The sequence below is a fragment of the Vicugna pacos genome, chromosome 16 (genome assembly GCF_048564905.1).
Source record: "Vicugna pacos chromosome 16, VicPac4, whole genome shotgun sequence".
Taxonomy (NCBI): Eukaryota; Metazoa; Chordata; class Mammalia; order Artiodactyla; family Camelidae; genus Vicugna; species Vicugna pacos.
The window spans coordinates 32,045,224-32,062,280 of record NC_133002.1 but is presented as its reverse complement, the minus strand read 5'-3'; the positions used below and the strand labels follow the sequence as shown (position 1 = coordinate 32,062,280).

General features: G+C 53.8%; 1 protein-coding gene across 3 annotated transcripts in view; it reads right to left on the bottom strand.

The window, feature by feature from the left end:
- Positions 1-17,057, bottom strand: part of ABCC3 (ATP binding cassette subfamily C member 3) — a 41,631-nt gene that overhangs the window by 22,284 nt on the left and 2,290 nt on the right. For all 3 annotated transcript variants that reach the window (XR_012059535.1, XR_012059536.1, XM_006218422.4), the window contains exons 2-11: positions 9,084-9,260; positions 8,600-8,725; positions 8,245-8,382; positions 7,216-7,341; positions 6,937-6,998; positions 6,123-6,254; positions 4,787-4,978; positions 1,645-1,822; positions 1,384-1,545; positions 748-840 (exon numbers count right to left, since the gene is read on the bottom strand). Coding sequence is in view for 1 of the 3 variants with exons in the window: in XM_006218422.4 (XP_006218484.1) it covers positions 748-840; positions 1,384-1,545; positions 1,645-1,822; positions 4,787-4,978; positions 6,123-6,254; positions 6,937-6,998; positions 7,216-7,341; positions 8,245-8,382; positions 8,600-8,725; positions 9,084-9,260 (1,386 nt within the window). In the remaining 2 variants the exon portion in view is untranslated. The remainder of the gene's footprint in view (positions 1-747; positions 841-1,383; positions 1,546-1,644; positions 1,823-4,786; positions 4,979-6,122; positions 6,255-6,936; positions 6,999-7,215; positions 7,342-8,244; positions 8,383-8,599; positions 8,726-9,083; positions 9,261-17,057) is intronic.

Sequence of the window (17,057 nt, the reverse complement as noted above, 5' to 3'; positions counted from 1 at the left end):
GATAATGATGACCCACTCAGACAAGGCCCTGGCTGTCATGAGGCTGACAGTCTGATGGGGGAGGCAGTCAGGAAGCAAATAGTCACCTGAATAAATGCTTAATAAATTATGAGGCATTTGTGAGAGAATAATGGGGTGCAGACTGGGAAACCAGAATTTATGCTGGGAGGTGAGGGGAGGGAGGGAACTGAGCCAGCAAGGAAGGGTGGAGTGCATTCCAGGGAACAGTTTGTGTGGGAGCCCAGAGGTGGGCAGAGCTTAGTGATTTGGAGAAAAGAAAGGCCATCCTGGCAGAAACTTGGCCGTATCCTAGGTGGTGAAGGCTTGAAAGGTGAGCAGGGGCCTGGTGGGTGGTTGTAGGGAGTTTGTCATCTATTCCACGCACAGTGGGAAGCTAGGGTAGACGTCAGTACTGCAAACGAAGGACTGAATGACTGGCTATTTACACTCAGCACAATGTGTGTGTGTGTGTTGGGGGGAACTCTCATTAGACCAGAAGATGCCAGTTTGAATCCTAGCTCTGTCTGATTCTGGATTGCTGTAGTCTCTCTGGGACTTGGCTCCAAAATGAGAGTATTTCAAAAATCCTCTCAGGGTTGAGGTCACAGTGAGCTAAGATTTGTCAAAGTGGCTTATAGCCAACTGTACTGAGTAAGCAAGGTAGTTGAGAAGCCCCAGGCTAGTAACTGCCCTTCTCGAGGCACCTGGCCTCCTCCAGGCGGGAGCAGTGTGGTTGCTAGCACCCACCTGGAACGCTCGCATCTTCATGGCCACGGCTCCATTGAGCGGCATCAGCAAGATCATGAGAGCGATTCCCGCCAGGACGGAGGGACCCAGGTTCTGAGGAGGCATGGTGGGTAGATTAGATAAACAGACAGATAACCAAAGTATATAGACAGAACCTAACAGACAGAGGCCTTTTGATCTGAAATGTGCAGATAGACAGGAAGCAAAAGATGGTGGTCAGCTAAACAGTTAGCGAGAAACAGACATACAGATAAAGCCAAAACATTTGCAGAAACAGCCAGCCATCAGATAATGACAACAGAGAGCCACAAACAGGCAGACATACAAGGGTGTCCAGACACACAGGAAGGCAAATACAGACAGACAGACAATGGCAGCCAGTCACACTCCCCTTGCCTTCAAGGCCCTCTTCCCTCCCCTGGGTTCTGTAAGAAGGATAATCATACCAGCTGGAAAGACTTGATTGCAGACACCAGCATCCTCGCAGTCCTGTCCCCCGACCCCCAGTATCTATGAAAGCTCTTTTGTCCGTTGTGCAGTCCCTCTGCTGACCCAGAATATTTAACCCTTTCCCGTTCCATCTGAAGGAAGGTCAAGGTCAGAGGAAAGGAGCAGAGGTCAGGGTTCAAGAGTCACCTGCCAGAGGAAGTACATTGCCAGGATGATCTGCAGGGGTGCTGACCACAGCAGGTTGAGGAAAGGGACAACATCCATGAAGCGCTGGGCATCCACTGACATAAGGTTGACAATTTCTCCCACAGTGGACTCACGTTTGACTGAATTGGTGATGACCAGAGCCTGAAGGTGGACAGCAGGGTGATGGACTTGGCCTGTGAGTCTCTCCAAAGCCCCCCAGGGATGGCCTCCCCAGTGCCCCAGGGCCCTGCTCCAGCTGACCTTTCTATAGATGACACCTATGATCCCCGTGCGAAACCTCAATCCCATCACAAAGATGCAGTGAAAATACTGGTGTAGGATCAGAGTCTGCATCACAGAGCACACGAACATCAGCCCGGCCACCAGGAAGCCCCACCAGGCGGGGGCCATGGGGTTTGAAATAAATCTGATGAGGATGCTGCACGGATAGGAAAGAGGCATGAGGGTGGGGAGGGCTCCCCGAGGCTGCTGCCTCTACGGCTGCCAGACCCTTTCCCCTCAGCCTCCACCCTGCCCCTGCCTCTGAAACCTCCCACCCAGACCAGGGAGCTCAGGCCAGAGCTGCCTCTAGACCATGCCCCTCCATCTTTGCTCCCTCCTGTCTCCACCTCCTTTCCCATCTACCGCGCCCCCTGCCTATCACTTTTTTCCACTTTTCCCCTATCTACCGTGCCACCAGCTTCACTGGCCTGCCTTCCTTGCCTCCTTGGATGATGTGGCAGGAAGAAATGCCACACGTCCATTGATTAGACCTTCCTGCATTTCCTCTTGGGCTGCTGAGGGCTCTAAAGTCCACTGCATGACCACACAGACTCTTGTTCCTCAGATCCACCCTCTTCAACATCAGCAGCCTCTGGTGCTGCCCTGTGACCCTCTCAGGGGCCCTGACCCACGTCCTTTCCCACAGTCCTCTTGACCGCTTCCCATCTGACTCATCCTCACTACCCATCTCAGCAGCTGCACACTTCAGTCTTCCCACTGAAAACACCCTGCAGACACTTGCTCTCCTCCTTCTGCCCTGCCTCAGGAGAGGAGGGGCCCCTCCACCTCGCCATGCTGGATCCTGCCCCCCTGAACCCTGGCTCCCACCTGCCTCCTCAGGAACACGGTCCACCATTGGCCCCCCTCCTCCTCATCTCCAGTGTCTCCATCTCCACTGGCAGCTCTGCACCTTGGCCTGCAGACATGACCGTCTCTTCCACATTAGGACACATCTCCCCTTGACCCCAAGAGCTACCTCTATGGTCATGGCCAGAACTCTTCTGTGGTGGGTTGGGTGTATCCCCCCAACCCTGGAAAGACATATTCAAGTCCTAACCCCTGGTACCTGTAAATGTGATTTTATTTGGAAACAGAGTCTTTGCAGATGTAATCAAAGTAAGATAAGGTCATATTGGAAGGACGGCCCCTAATCCAGTGACTGGTGTCTTTATAAGAGAAAAGGGGGGAGGGTTGCACACAGAGATGCAGGTGCAGACAGACACACAGGAGGATGCCATGCAAAGACAGAGGCAGAGATTGGCATGACAAGTCTACAAGCTTAGGAATGCCAGCTACCAGAAGCTAAGGAGGCAAGGAACAGACTCTCACTCAGAGCCTCTGGAAGGAACCATCCCCCCGAGACACCTTAATTTCTGGCCTCTAGACTGTGAAAGGATCGTTTCTGCTGTTCTAGCCACCCAGTTTTTGGTACTTTGAAACTAAAAATCTTTTTTTACGAGAAGTTTCTAGATCTTCATTGACCCCATCTGCAATGCAGGTGCCCCGCTCTCAGGCCCCTCCCCTCTGCCTCAGCCGCTGCTCTTGACAAAGTCACCAAGGAACTCCATGTTGCCTTTCTCAGACTCTATTTTACTGGCCAACTTGCTTCACTGGAGGCCACGCCTGTCCCCAGAAGACTTCTCTGTGGCCTGCTGCACTAGCTGGGTTCTTTTCCCCACTCTGGCCCCTCCAAGCGAGCCTTCTGCTCACCTCATATCTGTCAGAGTTCCCTGGGGGCTCTGTCTGAGGCGTCTGCATGGGCTCTCTGGGCAAGGTTAGCCACAGATGTGGGACACCGGGCTTCCACCCAGTGGCTCTGAAAACACAATCCCCAGCTAGCTGGGAATTTTCCCTTGGTGGGCCCCACCAGCACCTCCGGCCCAACATGGCCAAGTTGGAACTCACCACCATGTCGAGCGCCCGGTCTCTCTTCCTGCTGAGTTCCTCCTCCTCCAGTCACCCAGCCCAGAGCCCCAGGTCACATATACCCCTCCCTTTCCTTGGCACAAACACCCATTTCCAGAGAGTAGTTCCAGAATCTTACCTCGTTACTGGCCTGGACTTTCCTCTGACCTGGTTGGCCCACTTCCATTGACCGCCCTACCCTACATCCTCCGCAGTACTGGCAGGTCTTTCCGAAATGCAAAAAAGATGCCCCTCTTTGACTTCAAATCTTTCAAGGATTTCTCTGGCTCTCCCTCACTCCCTTTGTTGTTCTGCCCCTCCCTCTGGTCACCCTCCCTCCAGCACTCAGAAGGACCTGGAATTCCTGAGTCATGCTGTCTCAGGCCTTTATGACTTTGCCTGAGCTGCACCTTCCCCTCCTTCCTCACCGAGTTAGCTAAATGCCTGTCCTTCCAAACTCGCTACCCTCCCTGACAGGTGTACCCTGCTCCTTCCCAGGCTGGCATCCTTGTTCCTCCTGGGCTTTTCCAGACACTGAAGTACACCTCTGCCCTCACTGTACGCTAAGATTCACACATTGGTTTCTCCCATGAGACTTTAAGACCACATCTTGTTTATCTCTGTATTCCTAGTGTCTAGCACCGTTCTGGGACCCTAGGGGCTCAATAAATGTTCATTGAATGAGTGAATGCATGATGCGTGAATGGAGGGGCAGGGGCTTGGAGGGCTCAGCTGCTAGGCTTCCTTCCCGTCCCCTCATTTGAGAGCTCCTCCTAGTCCAAGTCACTCATGGAGCCTGTCATCTGGGAAAAGCACCATCGCTGGACTCAAATCCATCTTCACCAGCTGTGTGCCCTTCGCCAAGTCACTTCACCTCTCTGAGTTCCTATCTCCTCATTTTTTGGTTGTTGTTTTTCATTTTTCTGCTTCCTTTCTTGTAAAACGGGAATAGGGGCACCTCTCTGCGGGACTGTTGGGAGGATTTAAAGAGAGAACATCTGCTAACATGTACACCAGGCTCCCGGCACGAGTACCCAGCAAATGGAAGTCGGATATGAACTGGGAACCTGAGGGGCAGAGACTCTGCCACTTGCCGCTGGTCACACTAAAAGTGGAGATAACCCCTTCGGTTCCTGATCTGAGGCTTTTTCCCCTACATGTTGTCCCCGAGGCCAGCCAGCTGGCCCCCTGCCCCAGGAAAGGCTGCGTGGAGGACCTGAGCAGCTGTGGGTTGACAAAGGACAGCAGGTCCTGGATCAGCTTGAAGCACATGCTGAGGAGGAAGCTGGAGCTGAAGGTGGCCAGCAGGGCCCGCAGGAAGGAAGGCTCCCGGGCCCGGCGCTGGCCCCCGAGCAGCACCTCACCCTCGCTGGACTGTCTCTTCCCAGCAGCCTCTGCAGCCTGGTGTCTGCCGGGAGGAAGGAGCGGTGGGTAGGAATGGGCACGACGGCCCTGTGAAGTCAAGGGCACCAGGGCCGGCAAGGAGCAGGAAGGCGCGGGGAGCTACCTTCTTGGCTCTCAAAACTGGAGGCGGACGGATACGACCTTCCAGCCGGGAATCCCCAAGTCTTAACTGCCACCCAAGAACTATACACCCAGCAGCCCCCAGCCTCTGACCCTCTCCCTGCCTCCCCAGGGCTAGCTCCAGGGAGGATGCTAACGGGAACAGAGACACAGCAAGAATGGCTAGTGGCCTAGTCACTGGGGAGCTGAGTGGGGATGGGGTGAAGGTGGCATGGAGGGACAGAAGGGGTACGGTGGGAAGACTGGGGACCATTAGGTTTTCCTTGACCAAGCCCAAGTCCCTGGCTCCTCCACAGCCGGTTGGCCATCAGGGGCTGGGGCTGGACTAGCACGGGATGTCTGGGCCCCAGGTTGCGAGTTATTCGGTCCTGGGGTGGGAAAAGGGTGGGGAAAGCGGACTCAGAGCCTCAGTTCTCTTGGCTGGGTGGTTGGCCAGAGACGGGCTTCTGGGCCCTGGACAGGAGGCTGCCAGTGGGAAGGCCCCTCTGCCAGAGGGTCATCTCCTCCAGCCCCTGCTTCCAGACAGGAGGAGGCAGGATTGGGGGTTGGGGGGCGAGGCTGGCCCTCCCCCACCCCTTCCGCTCCTGAAGAAAGTCCCTGGAATCTACCCTTCATGTCAGGTAGGACAGTGCAGTGGGGCCAGTCAGCTGAGTGAGGATTCTGGCTTTGCCACCACCAACTAGGGGACCATGGGTGTATCATCAAACCTCTGTGCCTCAGTGTCCTCATGAGTAATATGAAGACAACAGACCCTACACTGTAGGGCTGCCAGAGGTTAACTGAGTTAGTCTGCATGCTCAGGACTGTGCCTGGGACAGAGTGAGTGCTACAGAGGTGTCAGCCATTCTCCAGCATCAGCAGAGCTGGGAGAGCTGGCCCCACCCAGGCCTGAGCTTCCCACCCTAGCACCACCTGCACCTGCTCTTCTCCCCACCCCTAGCCGTGTGCTCTCCCAGGTCTGCCAGCCTTAACTACAGGAGACCTGGCCAGTGTGAATGGGCACAGGGACCGGGGCAGGGGGGCCTCACCGCATTGCCTTCTCTTGCTGCTTCTTCCACTCCCCCAGCAGCCTCTGCACCACCATCTGGGAGCGGTCCTCCTTGTTCAGGGACCAGAGGTCCTGCTCCTCCAGGGGCCGCTTGTAACCGAGGATGGCCATCCTGGAGTGGGCAGGCAGTACCACATAGGGTCAGAGTTTAGCAGCCTGGAGCTGGGGACCAGGTCTCCAGAGTGGAGGGTATCCCTAGGGAGCTGTGGCCAGGGGAGGTGTCTCCTTTATTCCCACAGTGAGCAGGTTAGAGGCTACTGCCTTCCACCCCAAGCCTCCCACCTCCAGCCCCTTCTCCCTCTTCCCCAGAAATGCCATTGATCCCTGGGCCCTGGTGATGAGATTCATGCTGGCTGGGGCTCTGGGCGATGACAAGGCCTGGTGAGGGAGCCCCAGCCCCAGGAGCCTCCTCAGTGCAGTGAAATTAATGAGCTGTCACCCAGGTCACACACTTCTGCTCTAGATGCTCTGAGGGGCGGCCAAGGAAATGACAAGTTGCAAAGCTTATCCCTGACCAAGGAGCTGGGAACTAATTAAGGTCTCCCTCTAGGACCCTGGGCCTTCCCCATGGCCTGCTAGATGCAGGGCTGGCCTGTGGCCTGGGATCAGAACTGGGCCAGACCTCCATCCTCAGCTGCCAGCCCAAACAGACAGGTTTCCCTATCCACACCTGCCCCATGCCCACTAGGGTTCATAGTCCTCAGGCCCTTGAACTTCTGGCCTGCTCCCCTTCCTCCTCATTCCCCCACTAACCCCCCATCCCCAGGCCCAGACTTGGGGAAGAGCCAACTCACTTTGTGAACCACCAGAAAGACAGGCGGGAGAGGAAGCCAGCTTTGGTCTCTGGGCAGGGGTTCTAGAATGTGCAAGAATGGGACACGGGAAATCAGAAGTGCGCACCACTCTTTCAAGGCGGAGCAGAGGGAGAAGGGTGTCTCATTCCTTCCTGCTCCAAGCCCCAGTTTGCGAACTATGGAGATGACACGAAGATGGAAGGAACTGGAAGGAATGGAGTTGGGGGTGAGGGCTGGGCTGAGGAACCCCCACTACCACCCGCCTCCATTAAAACTCACAGTGTCAAAATCCTTCGGGGAGAAAAGTGGTGGCTTCTCCCTGAAGCAAGAGAGGATGAGGGCGGAGAGCACCAGGGCAAAGTAGATGTAGAAGGTGGAGAAGCGGAAGGGGTCAGAGATCTTGCCCTGGGGGAGAACGGGGAGCAACAGCATTGTTTGGGGAGCCCTAGGCCTTTGATTCCTGCCCCAAGGAGTCCTTTGGGGCATCTGGCCCCTCTGGGGTAGGAGTCAGCACCTGTGGGGCACCTGGGTTCCCCGCGCAGAGGGTTCTTGGAGAGGGGAAGGGTCATAGGGTGGCCGCTGTTCAGTGGGTACTTGCCCTGCTCCAGGCATCGTGCCAAGCACCTCATCTCCATCACCTTGTCCACCTCTCCCTACCAGGTAGGAAATCTTATGATAACCAGTTTGCAATTGATGAGATGAAGCTTCAAATGGCTAAGGGATATGCCCAAGATCACAGAGGGAGTGAGTGGATTGCTCTGAGCCTGTGCTCTTAGGAATACATTTGACTGCCTCCCCTTGAGGTGGGAAAATGAGGAGACACTAGATTGATTGACTCCCAGTGTTCCTACCACCACCTCATCACCCCTCAACCACTACTAAAGATCAAGAGGAAGACTAGGAACTGAGGAGGGTGGGGGAAAAGGAGAGAACAAGATCATGGGATTCCAAGGGAAGCCAGAATTTTTGTGCATATCTGCACACATATGCTAATTGCACAGCCACTGCTCTTGGCAGTGGTGGCAGCAGCAGTGACAGCGGCGGTGGCTGCATTCCCATGCACGTCAACAAGGACTGTGTCTTGCCGCTTCCCGTGGGTTACACTGGTCCTCACCCACCCCTGCCTCAGTCTGCTTCCCAGCAAAGATGCAACAAGTAGGGGATGACACAAAAGGACTGAACAGCAGAAGAGGCCCTGGGAGCTGGGGAGGGACAGAGGGGAGGAGCCTGGGACCCAGCAGTGATCTTGAGCCCTGGGGTTATCCCCGAGACAGTGCAGGACCTGATGGGTTCCTCTCTTTCCCTTACCTTTTCCACAGCTGAAAGGATCTTAGAACGGAAGGGGATGATGGCACAGAGCACACACAGGAACCAGAAGATGATGAGGACCCCTGAGGACTGCACCCCCTGCAGCCGCTCGTACTGGATCAGCAGGGTGGCCAGCAGCTGTGCAGGGAGTGCAGGGGAGGCTGGGCCAGATCACACACAGCTGGCCGGCCTCCGTTCCTCCCCACCCCACATGGCCAGATGTTTCTGGGGTCATCCGCCTCCTCTTCCCACTCCTAAGGTGTCCAGCCTTCTCAGAGCCCAAGGGCTCCCCCATCACAACCCTACAACCCCCTGGAGATCCTCCCCCTCCCAGCTTCCCTGGTCTCACACTGACCATGGTGACCCCCACCACCAAGGGGGTGACAAAGAAGATGGGAGCAGGAGCCCAGCCATGGACCAGGCCATGGAAGGAGTAGAAGAGGTCAGCCCAGGAGACGCACCACAGCAGGACGCCCAAGGCCTACAAACAGAACACATGTTGGAGCCTCCATCCCCAAAAATAAGGACAGTCCCCAACGGGCAGGGGCCTTCACTCCCAAAACCACTAGACCTGCCCAGTCTTGCCCCCAGGGGCCAGGCTGGGCACTGGCCAGAAATTTCTCCAGGATGGGGAGAGCATTGCTAGGGAACTTGATGGAAATTCCTCAAGCAGAGAATATCTTACTGGGCTGCAGACCCAGTTGGCAGGCTGCCACGGCCCTGAGCACAAGGCAGGTGAGGCTAGGGAACCCTGTCCAGCCACTAAGCTGGACTCATTAAAAGGAGAACCTCCCAGGTCCTGGTCCCATCAATCCATAGGAAAGCCCTGGGCCCCTGACCGTCTTGAGCCTGGAGAGGCGAGAGAGGACTATGTAGCCTCGGTGGTGGCGCCGCAGGTAGAACAGGTAGCAGGGCAGGGCGGCCCACAGGTAGACGCAGGGCGCCCAGGCCAGCAGTGAGTTCTGGAAACAGGGAGTGAGGTCCGGGTTGTCTGTGTGCACGGACAGGTTGGAGTCCTAGGGACAGAGAGAACGATCAGCAGCAGCCTCCTGCAGAGGGGGGCTCACCCTCCAGGGAGGAGGCTGGGCCAGAGAGCTGCTCCGCGCGCCGTCGGCGTCGGAAGGTGTGTGAACATTGAGGCTGAGTGTGCAAACGAGCAGGTGTTGTCCCGAATGTGAGCTCTCCCAGGGGGCTGAGGGTGCCCCCATCTCCTCTTTTCCTCATATCCTCTTTCTCTAATCGAGGTATAATTTGGGTACAATACACTGCACTCATTTAAAGTGCACAATCCAGTGAGCGACAGTCGTGCACACCAGCAGAACCACCACCACAATAAAGACACAGAATATTCCATCACTCCATGAGTTCCGTAGTGCCCTGCTGCCACCCATCCCTCCCCGGCAACCACTGACCTGCTTTCTGTCATTCTGGATTTCCACTTTTTAAAAATCAATTTTAAATGTTATCAAAGGAATCTATGCACATGGTTGAAGAGCCCACTTCCTCTCTAAGCCTCTCCCAGCGAAGGGATAGGGAGTTTCTCTGAGCTTTAATTACCTCTCCTTTAAAATGGGGGAGGCCATCCCCTGCCCCACCTACCTCACTGGGTGGGTGTAACTCAGAGGGGCAAGGGGATGTGGAGAGAGCACTGAAAACAAAGTCTAGGGTGACAGTCATCCCGGTTTGCATAGGACTGTCCTGGTTCTAGCACTAAAAGTCTGCTGTCCTGGGGAACCACTGAGTCCAGACAAGACCCCCTCTTGTCTTTGAATATAACTCCAACTAAGAACTTTTTTGGAAGGAGATGGGGGAAAGCATTCAAACACGTATTTTACTGAGACTGTTTCTCCCACGGTTACCAATGAATTAATCTTTTTTCCCTCTTCTTGCAAAGTATTAGACATTCTTTACAGATAGCTCAGAAAATATAAATAAGTAAAAACAAAACAAAACGTCACCCACAGTCCTATCTGTTTAGAGACAACGCTTAACATGAGAGGATATAACCCCCTACCTTCTTATTGCCAACTTAAATGATTATCATTTTTATTTTTGTCAAAGTTACATATGCACATAATTTTCAAAGCCCAACTGTGAAAAAGAAAATAACACCCTGCTTCATCACTCCCTACCCCAGTTCCATTTTCCAGGGGCAAATATATGTTCAAATATGCTAACTTTGTCTCGGTAGCTACGTCCATATTTTTATGCAATTAATGCTTTTATAGCACCATGTGATTTGCTGCTATCTGATAATCACTATTTTCTTTTGTTTTCGAAGGTGAGGTTGTACCTCTCTCACATCCTCTCCACTTGAATTCCCTTGATATTCCAGTGTAGAAACATCATAGGCTTTTATTAAATGAATATTCAGAGTTTACATTTTTTTGACTAGGTAAATATTGTTCATCGCAAAGTTCACTACAACTGGCTTTACTTCTTTCAAACTGTGTGACCCTGGGCAAGATGTTTAACCTTCACCTCTTCTGGGCCTTAGTTTCTCAAAGGTAACACTGGGATGATAATGTCCCCTACTGGGCTTCCCCCACCGGGCCTCTCCTCTTCAAACTAGCCCCTCAACCATCAAAATAGCCCAGGCCCTCACCTCTTCCTGAGCAACTTCCATGGGGTTCTGGTCTCTTCCCTTCCATGCCCCATGGGCCCAGATGCCTGCCCACACTCTCCCGGCCTTCCCCTTGCTCCCAGTCTTTCCTTCTAACTTCCTTTGCAGGATCCCTTTAGGCATCAGAGTGCCCCAGAGCTCAGTCCTTCCTTCTTCTCCACTTCCTTCTCCATCTGCACTCACCCCCGGGCAGTCTCATCCAGTCTCATCCACATGCTAATGACCCCCAAGTTTCTCTCTCTAACCCACCATTCTCCAAACTTCCAACTCTCTATCCAACTGCCAACTGGACATCTCTAATTTACACACCTTACAAGTTCTTACAGGGGCCTCCCTCCACAGGTCCCTTCCCCCTAGCCTGAGACCTCTTTCACCGCCTCTCCTGCATCACTCCAGCCAATGTCTCCCTTGCTGTTCCTGCACATACCAGGCATGTTCCTGCCTTAGATGCCATCCAGATAGCCGACCCAAAGCCACCCCTAACTCAGACCAGCCACTTTTTAGGCCTAGGGTGAACTGCCGACCTCTCTGGGCCCAGCCAGAGCTTCACTTCCTATAGAAAGCATTTCCAGGGCTCCCCAGCCTCCAATAGGGCTTTTCCATGCTTTACTCAGTATGGCCTTGGTAGCCAGGTAAGTGACTGTCACCTGGGAGTGGTGAAGGCCCCTTATGTTTCAGTAGCATATTATTACAGTGCTTATGTGGTCATCATCTGTTAATTTTTCAGAACAACTTCCAAAAGAAGAGAAGAGGAACAGTATGAGGCCCGGCTTGCAAAAGAAAAAGCAGGACCCACCTGCTCTGGCAACATGTGCAAGGATTCCTGGCAGTAAGCAGCTGGGACGGGCACCAGGCCTTGTAACACGGAGCGGGGCTTTCTCTCACCCGGTGATGCTTGGACCTGCCCCTGTGAACATATCCTCTCTCTTACAGCAATGTGAGCCCTTCAGGATAGACATTGAGTCCTACTTTCATTCCTCGCCTCTCCTGCCTGACCTCCTCCAACTTCCAGCACAGGGTCCGGTATGCAAAAGTGGCCCAGATATGGTCTATGCGTTGATTGACAAGGGAGAGTGTATGTAGGGGGATGGGAGCCCGACTTTGAAGGCACAACAGGGAATCACCGCTTGCATTGAGTATGCAAGTCAGTGGCATGGCTCTTTGAGGCAGGCAGGGAGTGGCCACAAGAAGAACCAAACCCCGACACAGAGGACCCAGTGCGGGTTGCCACTTTGGTGCTGCGGAACTGTCGGTGAGCGCCTTCATCTCTCTGAACCCCAGTCTCCGAGGGTGTGAGTAATAGAGTAATGACAGCATCCCAGCCAGCTCCCTGCAGGGGGAGAATGACTAGTAAAGCATTTTGACTCCACAGGGCAACACTCGAGGAAGCAGGTGACCGAGCAGAGGCTGCTGGGACCTTGTTTTGGTTTCACAGATAACGTGCACTGTGGCAACAGTCAAGAGATCTTGGAGGTGTCAGGACCCAGGTGACTGCTTTAACCTACCAGGAGATCTGGCCTGGGCTCCTTCCTTCAGATACACATGTTCCAACTGGGCAGAGCCCTCCCCAGGAGACAACAGGTACTGGCCCACGCCTGTGTCCCTAGACTGTTTACCCCAGAGCCTCAGCTAGGAGCGATGGGACACATCACACACAACGTGCCCACAACTGAACTCCTGCCCATCCCCTCATCTCCAGCCTGCTCACCTGATGGATGGCAACTCTTTCTTTCCCCCAGGCCAGAATCCTTGGAGTCATCTTGATTCTCTCTCTTACATCCCACATCTAACCTTTTAGCAAATCCTGTCCACTCTACCTTCAAATGATTAGACTGAACTCTATGAAAGTGCTGTATTTGACTGTCCTTATCTTTAAAAAGGCACCTTTATCTGGATCTCCCTGATATGTCCAGAGTCCGAGAGCTTCTCTCCCTCGACTCTCTCACATGGATGGTGGCGTCATCCCCCTCTGTTTTCCAGCTTCCGTTCCTGCTGCTGCCCAGAGGTCTCTTCCAGCACAGCAGCTAGAGGCAGCTCTTCAGGAAATCCAAGCCAGACCCTGCACTATATCATCCCTGTGGTTAACACCTGCCAAGTGTTCCCCATTCCACTCCAAGTAAAAGCCAAAGCCTCCAAGTGGCCCCGTGAGCCTCATTATCTGCTCCCCCATTTCTCTGACCTCAGATCCCCACCCCCTGATCAGCACCTGCCTTAAGGCGGCAGTGCTGTGCCTCCTGCTTCATCTCCTGCAAGTCTGTGCTCAGATCTCACCTTCTCCTGGAGGTCCACCCTACCTTCCTAATTAAAACTGTAACTCATTCCACCCTCTTCCTGTTCCTGCATCCATTCCTGCTGGCCTGTCCCATTTTTCCCATAGTCTTTATCATCTTCTAGGATACTACAGAGCTGAGTTATTCATTATGTCTATTGTTTTCCTGTCTTCTCCCGCTGGCATATGTGCTTCATAAGATCAGGTTTGTTGGTTTTGCTGACCAGGGTATTCCCTACTTCCGTGAACAGTGCCTGACACAGAGAAGGCATTTCTGTGCATTTGTTCAGCAAAAGAAAAAAGAAAGAATGAACAAATGAATGAAGGGTACCCTCCAAAGCCAAGCTTTTGCAGCTGTGTGCCCAGGAGCTCAGAATGCTCTCCCCTTGACAACAAGGCACCCAACAAGGTCTCTGGCCCAAACAAAGTGAAGTGTAAAAGACAGGGTCCATGGAGGTCATTTCCTGGATCCTGTGACACTCCCTGCAATCCCGCAGGGCAGGATGGCTGATCCCTTCTCAAACCACCGGCCCCCCATTCCCAGCTGGGCTGGAAGCTGGGCCCACAGCCCCTCCCCCACTGTCACCCACACAGTTTCCACGGCAACAGTAGCTTCCTTAATAACGTGAGTAAAAAGCTGGATGGAGCTCATATGGTCCAGCACCCAGAATGGGCCACAGAGCGGAGACCCCTTCACGGGTACCAAGGCTGAAACCCCTGCAGACCCAAGCAGGACATGGGTGGGAGTGAGGACCCAGGAGCCCAGTGCCCCAGCTGGGCCACAGCTTGGCCAGGGACTTCCCAGCCCCTGTGGCCCCAGGCTTGTGGATAGCTTCTGTCATGAGAAGAGAAATGACTTCCTTAATCCTGTGTGGTGGGGAGAAGGGATCAACTGACAAGCTCATTTATCTCAGCAGAAGTGGAGGTGCAGAAAGGGCAAGGGCTGACCTACTGCGGCTGAAACCGCAGCCTTTGGAAGGGCCTGGGGGTGGAGGGGGCCGAAATCTATGGCTCACGGCCTCACTGGCTGAAAGGGCCTTGCCAGCCAGCAACAATTTTGGTATGTGAGCACCACTGTGTTCCAGGATTATTACTACATGTTCACAACAGCTGGGACCCAGGCCTGGACAGTGACCGGCCCCAGTTCACATGGGCTGACACTAGACTTGAACCCAGGCCATCCAGCTCCTGAGCCCCAGTCTTGGTTCTACCACACCTCCCTACACTCTGTAGGGCTCCCACATGCCATCCCACCTTGGGGATAGAACACATGTGTCCAGATCACCTGAAACATTAAAGATCTCCTTTCAGCCATACAGCCTGGCCTCATATCACATTCTTGCTGTGGTTCCCCTCTGCACAGAGCTGAGGGGAAGGGGGTCCCATCACAGGGTAACAAAATAGCTGGCCTTCTGGGAGCCACTGGACTAGAAACCTGAATATCCAGTTTGAAGGAGAAATCCAATCCAAGGGTTAGGCACCCGTTAGTAACTCCCACCCTTCCAGTTCAGCACCGCCTCCTGGACCCAGCGCTGGAAACAGGACCAGTTCCAGGTGGGGGAGGGGAGGGTCCCCGTCATACAGCAGTGACACAGGCAAGCCTCACCCTCCCTGTCTCAGAGATCCTGCTCCACCTGTTGCCCCTGGAACAGCCACAGGTAGGGGTGGCCACAACCCGAGTGCTCTGATCCTGCCTCCTGGGAGGGTCAGCTGGCAGGCCCTGCTGGGACCTCCCTCCCTGGGGGCTGGCCCCATGCTCCCAGACCATTTCCTGGTCAGGGGACTAGCAGGCGGGCTTGGCAAAGTTCCCTCCCAAATGCCACTTCCCTGACTCACTTCCTTCCCTAAGTATCTGGCCCTTCAGACCAGGTCAGGGGCAGTGAGGGAGCAGTAGAGCTGGCGAGAAGCCAGCCTGGGGCCACAAGGGATCAAATCTTTCTGCCAGAAGCCAGGACCTCAGAGGCTCAAAGTGGTCTAACACCAGCTTTGCTGCCGCTAGATGGGATGGAGAGAAAGGATTCCAGCAACCCTGGCCTGGCAGGGAGTACTGGATTCCTGGGGCGGGGGGTTGGGGGGGAAAGGGGGAGGGGCTGCGCTCCAGTAGACTGAGGAGTGTCTGTCTCCCACCCACCTGCCTAACCTTAGGGGCCCTGGCTTTGCTGGTTTCCCCAAAGCTTTGGGGACCACTCTCTCCATTGAGAGTCAAAGTACATTGAAATCAGAGCCTCATCCATTATGCATACATTATGGAGGCCACCTATTCAGGCTATGCAATGACCCAGGAGGAGGCTGGGGAGGACCCTGGTGCCCGGGAGCCCTGAAGTCTGGAGGGCTGTAGTCATAGCCTGCACCTCAGCCTGATGCAATCAGCACTAAGCAACCAGACCTGGAGGAGGCCCCTGGGCCACCTGGGCCCAGCTGGAACCCAGAGAGGGTGATTAATTTGCCCAAAGTCACATAGCTAGTGAGTAACAGAATGCCACTAGCTGAAACAGAGCTGGAGACACAGGGAGCTTCAAGGCACTAGGGCTTTGCCCCTACCTAGGATGGGTAAACAGCAAAGAGAACAGTGAAAGTGTTGGTGCCTGGCCATTGGGAGAACATAGGACTCTACCAAGAGCTGCTACTAGGTACATTTCATGTCTAAAGTGTGCAGAGAGCCAAGGAAAGAGAGCTCTGGGAATCTCAGAGGAGGAACTGGAGAATCTCCCATTGGCCACATCTTCCCTCTTCCCAGTTGATCATAGAATTTCAGGGCAGGACCCCACCTCCTTCCTCTGTCCCACGTCTCCACCAGGTGGTCACTAACCATGTGCCTGCACCTCCCAGTGATGGGGAACTCACTATCTCTCAGGCAATCAGTGCCATTTTTGGATAGCTCTCTTGGTCAGGACCTTTGGATTTCTAAGCCCACATCAGCCTCCCAAGAAATTCCTGGAGCCAAAGATCAAAGATAATTCTGTAAACAAGTCAACAGCCTGGGGCCTTCCTCTGTGCATTCTCTTCATCTCGATGCTCCCCTATCTGCTGGTGCTCCCCTATCTCCACTGCTCAGAGTAATCCTCCAGGCAGGGGGCAACGTGGTGCAGCAAAGGGACACATCTACCTTCTTCCTTCTAGAGACATCTCTGGCTTCATGATCCCTAGGCCATTTGTCACAGTTCATTCTCTTGGAATTTATTTCCATGAACTCCTTGGGAGTTCCAAGGCAAGCTCAGAGATGTCGGTAATCCACCCCAAAGTGGGTAGAGGTGAGAGAGAGCATCAAAGAAAGGATGAATCACTGGCCCAGTGCATGATGTGTGTGAGCACACCACATGTGTGCACATGTCTGGGAGGTCATGGGTCCCCTTGGGGCCACATTTAATGAGACTGAGGCAGATGGATTTAGCCACAAATTCCCCAGCAGACAGCTCAAATGGGAGCCCCTGGCCTAACGGCCTGGCCAACCCTTTTCTTGTTGCTCTTCCCAAATCTCATACCTCCTTCTAACCTCATCTCTCCTTCTCTTTATTCCTCTTCCCAGGAATATCATGACCTGTCAACCACAGAGAGTTTTAAGTTCTCAAATCGTTTCACATTCCCTATTTTATTTGATCTCCACAACAATCTTGTGAGGTGGTTAGGAGATTGGTTATTTCCCCATTTTACAGATGGAAAAACTGAGGCTATGAGGATAAGCTTGTAAAAAGACTTGGTAGAGTAAACAAGTGGCCCAGAGGGACCACGTCTTCCTCTCTTACTTTTTCATTTTTGGCCCAGGTACTTCCTGGCTGCCCTGAACTACTTCTCACAAGGTGGGTCACCTACAGGCCCCTAAGATAAAAGACTCAGGGACAAGTATACCTGCATAATATACAATGAAAATGAGATGCAAACTAGCACAGCACCAATGAGCAGCCCAGAACTCCAGGTCCTTTG